At 40.3% G+C, this 9338-nt stretch overlaps 1 protein-coding gene across 1 annotated transcript; it reads left to right on the top strand.

Moving 5' to 3' along the window:
- The first annotated feature begins 424 nt into the window (after positions 1-424).
- On the top strand, positions 425-6643 carry LOC121897238 (protein NLRC3-like). Its single transcript, XM_042411632.1, has 3 exons — positions 425-577; positions 4484-4719; positions 4851-6643. The coding sequence occupies exons 1-3, from the start codon at positions 450-452 to the stop codon at positions 6641-6643; spliced, it is 2157 nt and encodes a 718-aa protein (XP_042267566.1). The 5' UTR covers positions 425-449.
- The last annotated feature ends 2695 nt before the right edge of the window (positions 6644-9338 follow it).

Genomic DNA, 9338 nt, shown 5'->3' with positions numbered 1-9338 from the left:
CAGTCAGACTCCATTTTAAAGTCAACAGAGCAGAAGGAGGAAAACAGTCTGAGGCAGGGTGAGTGTTCATATCAGGGCTGCTAATAATGATTACTGTCATTATTGATCAATCTGCTGATTATTTTACTGATTAATTGTTTAATTGATCAGAAAAATATGAAATCACAGTGTCGACGTCTTCAAACGTTGTTTCCTTTGTTCTTTTCCTGGTTTCTGCGTCCTCACAGTGATGTAACGTGACACACTGCTGCAGTTAAAATAGAGAGAAGTCACAGTTAAGAACCACACAGATGTTTATCTGAAGTCTGTTTGTTGGATTTAAAGCAGAGTCAAAGTTTGTCATGTAAACTAATAAGAAGCTACTAAGTTGAGAGGAAAGACTGGGTTTATTATACTGTGTATGTGTGTGTGTCTCCAGTGTTACTGGTTTACCTCTCAGACTCCAGAAGATGAAGGATTTAGAGGACGAGGAGGACGGAGCAGAGTCTCTGATATCCAGCCATCTGTCTATGAAGAGCGACCGGTCTAAAGGTCTTCCTCCAGACTACAGTAATGAACCTGGACCCGCAGACACAAAGTAAGAGACTGTTTCTACTGTAAACTGACCTGAAGATGATTCAGTGTTGAAATGTCATTTAAAAACAAACCCACACTCTACTACAAGCATCTCCATCAGTTATTAGTGAGAGTCTGAAGATCTTCTGCAGCAGGTTTATCCATCTAAATATAAAGTGGCAGCTGATGTGTTTTATTTATTTATTTATGTGTATTTATTGGGACCATGTATAGTGTTAAACTGTACAAATGTAAAGTAAAACATTTGATGTACTGCACCAGATTTATCTTATAGCTAATTTTGATCTACAGTCTCTTACAAATAAAACATATAACAGCACAATAACAAACAGTACAAAGCAAAAAACACACAGAACACATTATACAAAATACAAAACACAAAGCTGCACACAACAGCACATCACATACACCCACAATGTCAACCCAAAATTAATAATGTAAACTTGTCAAGTTAAAATTAAGTGAAACTCAACATGTGTTCAGCTGGCAAACAGAACAATGGAAATGAGGATATATAGACTAGCAGGTAATCAGCTGAGAGTGAGTTCAGGTGAGAATGGGTGAGTCCATGTGAAGGAAGTGGATGAGGGCTGATGACCAGTATGGCTCTGGTCAACAGCTTTATTGCAGTTGGCTTTGTTAAGGTTGAATAAGGTTCCTTATTATTGGTATCATGTTTGAAGCCCAGACTTTCTTCTCCTCAGAAACTGGGTTGAAGCCAGACTGAAGGGAGTTAAGGACTGTTATGGCCTCATAATCAGCACTGACTAGAGCTGATAAACCAGCTGCAAGTGAGGCCACTGCTGCTCCTACTGGTTCAGGCTGCTCATGTAGCCGCTGTTCCAGCATGTGTCTACCTCACCGCCTTAAATATTATGATCATTATTTCACTGTCAGAGGGTCCAGCTTAGTCTCCCTGTGGACTGTAGGTGCAGATTTACCTGTTTGACTTCATCTGTTGACACAGAACACACGTTTACTGGGGTGTATTCCAGAAAGCCGGCTGAGTGGAAAATCTGAGTTTCCTTCATATCAGGGTGAACAAACTCAGAGTTTTCAGTTCAAGAAAGAAAGATAACTTAAACTCTGGGTCAGTTACCACAGTAACTTAAACTCTGGGTCAGTTACCATGGTAACTGTCTCTGTCTCCTCTTACAGTTTCATGTCTTCATTCATTTGTATCAAAGCTCGTATCATTATTGTGGACTAAATGCTGATCCAATCTGGCACCAACCATTCATTAGTGGAGGTTTACTGTCTGTCAGAATCTAAATCCTGGTTGGATGTTAGTTTGTTACTCAGGACTTTCTAAAGTTTTTATGCACATCAGTCATTTCTTTGAACAGTTTTTTTTTCTCTCACAGTCAAATATTCCACAGCGTGAATTCATCCTCAGCTCAGAATCAAACCTCTGCATCCTTCTGTTATAACACTGAGACTCTGTCAGTTTGTTAGAGCAGCTCCTGACATCAAATCTTTACTGCCCATAATCTGTAATCTCAGTTTAAATGTAAACAATCAGTATGAAGCTTTAGACACGTGGGATCAATGAATAATTATTTCTATCAGTCATGATGTGATCGGTCCACTGATGGAACATCATTCCTATAATATTGGAGATTATATGTTAATATTTCTGAGCAGGATCGTGGTGCAGCTGCAGAATGTAGTTTGTAGTCTGTTTGTGTTTTAACAGCATTTCAGTGACAATATTTAAATTTACTACATTTGTTGAAGCAGCTGAAATAAAGTCACTGAATGCTGTTGAGCTGAGATACAATTAGAGAGATACATAAAAAAAATCTGCTGTATTTTAACCTCGACGCCTTTTCAAGTACAAATCAGCTGCTTCCTGTGTTTTGTCCGTCAGATTAAAGCTGAACAAATATATTTAAAATGTAATGTAGCTGCAGCCTGATACACTGTCACACACATACACACACACACACACACACACACACACACACACACACACACACACACACACACACACACACACATGTACGTGATTTCCAGTAAAGAAGAAGAAGGGAGGAGTAAACAGGTAGGGAGTAAATGTGAAAGTTCAGTCTATTCAGACTCCATTTTAAAGTCAACAGAGCAGAAAGAGGAAAACAGTCTGAGGCAGGGTGAGTGTTAATATCAGGGCTGCTAATAATGATTACTGTCATTACTGATCAATCTGCTGATTATTTTTCTGATTAATTGTTTAGTTGATTAAACTGTCAGAAAAATATGAAATCACAGTGTTGACGTCTTCAAACGTTTCCTTTGTTCTTTTCCAGGTTTCTGCGTCCTCACAGTGATGTAACGTGACACACTGCTGCAGTTAAAATAGAGAGAAGTCACAGTTAAGAACCACACAGATGTTTATCTGAAGTCTTTTTGTTGGATTTAAAGCAGAGTCAAAGTTTATCTTTGTGATGGCTGGAAAACACACATGGTTGTAGTTAAAGTCATGTAAACTAATAAGAAGCTACTAAGTTGAGAGGAAGGACTGGGTTTATTCTACTGTGTATGTGTGTGTGTCTCCAGTGTTACTGGTTTACCTCTCAGACTCCAGAAGATGAAGGATTTGGAGGAAGAGGAGGACAGAGCAGAGTCTCTGATATCCAGCTGTCTGTCTATGAAGAGTGACCGGTCTAAAGATTTTCCTCTATTCTTCAGTAATGAACCTGGACCCTCAGACACAAAGTAAGAGACTGTTTCTACTGTAAACTCACCTGAAGATGATTCAGTGAGACGGTTTCATTAAGGTTGTAGTGTAGATATGAAGGAAACACAGTGGAAAGAAATAATGAACTACCTTCCATTCAGCTGTAATCTAGAACAGATATTCATGTACATGTTAACCAGAGACAGAGACAGGGCTGCTATTGCTATTTGATTTTCCAGTCTAACAATCTAAAGTAGTAGCAGGTAACCCAGGGTGATATTTACTAAGGATTTAGTAACAAGTCACATTGTGTCTCCTTATTTACTAAAGGACTGCACCGGGGTTTTGTGAAAGTAAAATGGAAGAAAATGGAGTGTTTGGTCTCCTGCAATACAGAATGTGTCTTAACGTGTTCCTGTTCAAAGACACAAAATATGGGAGGAAGTAATGGAAATGTATACAAACAGCCTGCTGCAGCTGATTTATCACTGCAGACTGACCACTGCAGCAGAGGAAACTGAGTCTGACATTTAACATTTGGGAAAAGTCAAATGTGTAAAACTGTTGTATCACACTGACACAGAGGGAGAGAGATTATAGCAGAAACATTGAGAGAGAGAAACACAGATGAAAAGATGCATTATGAAAATATTTAGCAGAGCTCTCTGTTCAGCACCACAACACAAAACAAAAGAGCAGCAGTCTGTTATTTTTCACAAGTGGACTTTTCTGTTTTGCTCTGTTGCCTCCTGCTTATTTTTCCTGACTTTTAAAGTCTCATAGTAGCTTAAAGGAGCCCTGTGGAGTTTTCTAGTTAACAGACAAAAGTCATGTTGACATTGACTTACTGACCAAAACACATTGTGTGAATCCTTGTGGTCTAACAAATGTGTTGAATCCATTTCCCTCCTCATGAAACATTTGCAAAGTCAATTTTTGAAGCTAGTATTTTAAATCCTGCATTGTTTACATCCATGTTTACTAGTTTGCACTCTTCTTCTTCTTCTCTGCCTTTGCTGGCACATTGTTGTGTCTGTCTAATTACTTTTGAACCCTTGTATTTATATTATATATTATTTTATTTAAATTGAACGTGCTGAAGCTCAGAGCCTGAAGATCAAAAAACTGTGTAACTGTCCAAATACTGACAGTCTGGACTGTTTATGGAGGGAAAGAGCTGCATCAACTTGTGAGCTGTCGGTTGGCCACCACTAATGTCTTGTGTCATAAAGAATGTGTTCATGTCCACAGAGGGAGGAAGAGGAGGGGTGTTTCTGTGGAGGAGCAGCTGTCCTGCTGTTCTTTGTGTCAGGACGTCCTGAAGGATCCAGTCTCTACCAGCTGTGGACACTGGTTCTGCGGACAGTGCATCACCTCATACTGGGACCAGTCTGCTTCATCAGAAGACTCCTCTTGTCCCCAGTGTGCAGAAAGATCCAGGACAAGACCTGGACTGCAGACAGACAGTCAGACCAGCACTGTACAAAGTAAGACTGAAGATCTGTCTGCTGATGTCATCATCTCTGAAAACAGGACAGGAATCTACCTCCTCTATCCTACTGAAAATTAACACAGTCAGACATATTTCTTTTTAATTATACATTTTCTTCTCTTTCAGCAGAAAGTGGTCTGCAGGAGGTTTTAGATGAACATAAGATCAGTCTGAGGAGGAGATGTGAATGTGTGACTGAAGGAACTGATGAAGCAGGAAGTGAAACCCTCCTCAATAGGATCTACACTGAGCTCTACATCACAGAGGGACAGAGTGAAGACGTTAATACCCAACATGAGGTGAGGCAGCTTGAAGCAGCTTCCAAGATGGAGACCCTCCATGACACTCCAATCAGGTGTCACGACATCTTTAAAGTCTTACCTGACCAACAGAAACACATCAGAGTCGTTCTGACCAACGGCGTCGCTGGCGTTGGAAAAACCTTCTCAGTGCAGAAGTTCACTCTGGACTGGGCAGAGGGCTTGGAAAACCAAGATGTCAGTCTGGTGATTCTGCTTTCATTCAGGGAGCTGAACTTGATCAAAGATGAGCAGTACAGTCTCCTCATGCTGATCCATGTTTTCCATCCAACATTACAGAAGGTCACAGCAGAGAAGCTCGCTGTCTGGAAAGTTTTGTTCATCTTTGATGGCCTGGATGAAAGCAGACTTTCACTGGATTTCAACAACAGGAAGGTCATGTCTGATGTCACACAGAAGTCATCAGTCAACGTGCTGTTGACAAACCTCATCGAGGGGAAGGTGCTTCCCTCGGCTCTCGTCTGGATAACTTCCCGACCCACAGCAGCCAGTCAGATCCCTCCTACATGTGTTGACAGGGTAACAGAAGTACGAGGCTTCACTGACGCCCAGAAGGAGAAGTACTTCAGGAGGAGATTCAGTAATAAAAAGCTGCCCAGCAGAATCATCTCACACATCAAGACATCCAGGAGCCTCCACATCATGTGTCTCATCCCAGTCTTCTGCTGGATCACTGCTACAGTTCTGGAGCACATGTTGACTACAGACCAGAGAGGAGAGCTGCCCAAGACCCTGACTGACATGTACTCACACTTCCTGCTGGTTCAGACAAAGAAGAGGAGGCACAAGTATGAAGGTCATGAGATGAGTCCACAGGAGTTGACAGAGGCCGACAGGGAACTTCTTCTGAAGCTGGGGAGGCTGGCGTTTGAACATCTGGAGAAAGGAAACATCATGCTCTACCAAGAAGACCTGAAGAAGTGTGGTCTTGATGTCACAGAGGCCTCGGTGTTATCAGGAGTTTGTACAGAGATCTTCAAAAGAGAGAGTGTGATCTTCCAGAAAACAGTCTACTGCTTTGTTCATCTGAGCGTTCAGGAGTTTCTGGCTGCAGTCTACATGTACCACTGTTACACCAACAGGAACACAAAGGTACTGGAGGACTTCCCAGGAAAATACTACACTTACTCATCTCTGGATAACTTCCTGATGAGAGCCATGAAGAAATCTCTCAGACGTGAAAATGGCCACCTGGACCTGTTTGTGCGCTTCCTTTATGGCCTCTCTCTGGAGTCCAACCAGAGTCTCTTAGGAGGCCTGCTGGGTCAGACAGAGAACAGTTCAGGAATCATCCAGAGAGCCATCAACAACCTGAAGATGATGAACACTGAGGATATCTCTCCTGACAGAAGCATCAACATCTTCTACTGTCTGATGGAGATGAACGACTGCTCAGTACATCAGGAGATCCAAGAGTTCCTGAAGTCAGAGAACAGATCATGGAAGAAACTCTCTGTGATTCACTGCTCAGCTCTGGCCTACATGCTGCAGATGTCAGAGGAGGTTCTGGATGAGTTGGACCTGGAGAAGTACAACACATCACGGGAGGGACGATGGAGACTGATCCCAGCTGTGAGGAACTGCAGAAAGGCTCGGTAAGTCTGGATGTGATTATCAACATTATAAAGCTGCCATCAGTATTACAGTAAAGATTCACACATGCACACTATCAAAGTGTTAAACATGTGTTACACCTGCTTGTTGCCAAAGTTATACATGAGTAGTGCTTCACTACAAGGAGTACCTGCAAGCACATTCACATGTGTCAAGATATCCTTATCACAAGGAAAACATATTTCTATTCACATTAATGTTTTTATTTCCATAGTGATGAGGATATCTTGACACATTGATTATGTCACTGGTCATTTTGATATAAATATCCTTCATTTCCCTCCTGTGGGTATTTGTCTGAGGAAGACCTGTAATCAGTTGAAATGTTACCAGTAAATTTATATGGAGCTGTGATTTCAGTGTGTGAGTTCTCCTTGTATCCCAGTTGAATAGATTTTGTATCCAGCACCTATCCCACTGAGGGTTTGTGGATGTGAACACGACGACTTTGACTTATAATGCTTCACTTCATGTTCTTCAGATGTTCAAATGCTATGAGAGCAAGAAAAACTTATTATTGTTGATGTGTTTATACCTCACATTAGTAAACACAGTTATTCTGTTTATTTATAATGATTTTACAGTTTATTGTTCACCTTCTAGTTTTCTTCCTTTGGGTTTAATACAAATAAAGCAAAATATCTTCAGGTTTCAAGTTTTTGTTGAAAATGTTTAAAGAGTCATTATTTCATCACAACAGACAACAGTATTTTCCAGTGGACAGTACCTGCTGTACCTTTCTATAATGTGTCTGTTTATTTTATATACAGACACATACATGTAATATCTGTGATCTGCTGCAGCTACCAGCTTGTATGAAGCCTGAGAGGCGAAACCCAGGGCATAAAAAGTCTACAAAGCTCTTCCTGCTGATAACACTTAATTGCTGTGAGTGCACGGTGATAATTGAAGAGACTCAGTTTGAAGCTACTGAGGTTTTATGAGCAAGACAATTTCATTTGAATTTTGTGGAGATGCTCTGATATGATGGGTGCTTCTCATGACCTTATTTCATGTCTTCTCTCTCCTCGGGTGACCCGGATATTGATCTGGAAATTGGTCTCATCATGAAGGATGTTTGAATTTGCTTATTTCTGTTTGGAGGAGAGAGGAGGCTGCCTGAAGGAGGGAGTAAACAGTACACAAGACCATCTTTCATCTTTTATCAAACTGACACAACCCTTTATTGGAAATCTGTAGTGATTAGACGCAGCAGCTGATCGGACTGATCTGATATTACATCACTAACATCTCAGTTTTATATCGAGACAAATAACAGAACCAACTCAGCTGTAAGATCACTCCCAAGTTTAGATGTTTTGTTTTCTGATTCTCAGTCTATTTAACATTTTGGATTAAAATTTTCACTGTAGGCCTGATTAACAAAGGAAGCATAAAACAACTTTCATCATTCACTAGAAAGATATTTATTTTTATATTCCTTCTACTAATTTAGCCTGTGTCATGGATGATATAGACAGGGAGGGAAGGTGAGTCTGCTGTCTGTCAGCAGAAAACACATTTTAATTAAATATCAGTTTCTATGAGGCTGAAAATCCCTGTGCGTCAGGTATGTTGTGAAGAGCAGACACAGGAGACTGCAGGCAAAAGGAACTTGAAGAATAAATCTTTATCCAGAGGGGTGTTCAATCAAGCTGGCTAACGGGATAGCCTGGTTTATTTCGATAAGCCTCGATAATTTAAGTGAGAGTTTGTTCCATCACCGTGGTTTATATGAGTCCTAGCTCAGGAACCATGGTAACTTAGTCAGCAGAACTAGCTGCTCCGTGGCAGGTTAACGGTCAAACTTAATTCAGCTGCGTGTCAAAGAATGTCTGACGGACGGAAACAGACTCTCAAAAGACGGTTCCATCAAGTGTCTTTTCACACTCGCAACCCTTTTATTTAAAAGCTCAGCATTTATAATTTAAGAAATAAAAGTGTGCCAGCGTTATTTTGAAGTTATTTATTTATTCATTCACTCATTTTGTTCAAGCTGTGAAGACAAAAAGAAAACTAAATAAAGTCCAAACCATGACCTTCTGCTGTGTTTAAATGTATACAGTATTAACTGCTTATAGTGATCACAGTTACAGTGATCAGCTGTTTATATGGATCAAAAAGCTCTGAGACAGAATCATTCATATACAACATTTATGCTGTTTAAATAAGTCGCCTATAGAAATCAAGTAGTCCACCTACAGTGATCATTTTGGGTCTCGTTAGAGACACAGAGATAACTGAGCTATTCATCACATATTAGTTTGTTTAGTGATCAAAAATCTCTAGAATCTATATTGATTATTAAAGTGTATATTGTATGTATGTTATCTGCATTACAGACTTTTTAATTGTGGACTCTCAGAGACTCACTGTAAAGTTGTGGCTTCAGCTCTGAAGTCCAACCCCTCCCATCTCAGAGAGCTGGACCTGGGCCGGAACAGTCTGTCTGTCTCAGCAGTGAAGCATCTGTCTGGTGGACTGGAGAGTCCAAACTGTAGACTGGAGACTCTGAGGTCAGTTCACTGACTGTTTTCCTCTTGTTCATCTTATATTTACCCAATTTCAATCCATAACAGTTTTAGACTTGAAAGTTTTAAATTAAATTTTAAAATTAATTTCATTCATAACACATTCACAAATTACAAGTTTTCAAAGTTTGTCAGTCCGAATGCCTGAA

This window comes from Thunnus maccoyii, chromosome 5 (genome assembly GCF_910596095.1).
Source record: "Thunnus maccoyii chromosome 5, fThuMac1.1, whole genome shotgun sequence".
Lineage (NCBI taxonomy): Eukaryota > Metazoa > Chordata > Actinopteri > Scombriformes > Scombridae > Thunnus > Thunnus maccoyii.
This window is presented reverse-complemented; position numbering and strand designations above follow the sequence as displayed.

Bases quoted from the DNA above. Each gene is read 5' to 3' on its own strand.
- LOC121897238 (XM_042411632.1), top strand. From the start codon at position 450: ATGAAGGATTTAGAGGACGAGGAGGACGGAGCAGAGTCTCTGATATCC. The intron at 578-4,483 runs GTAAGAGACTGT...TCATGTCCACAG, and splicing joins CCTGGACCCGCAGACACAAA to AGGGAGGAAGAGGAGGGGTG. The intron at 4,720-4,850 runs GTAAGACTGAAG...CTTCTCTTTCAG, and splicing joins TCAGACCAGCACTGTACAAA to CAGAAAGTGGTCTGCAGGAG.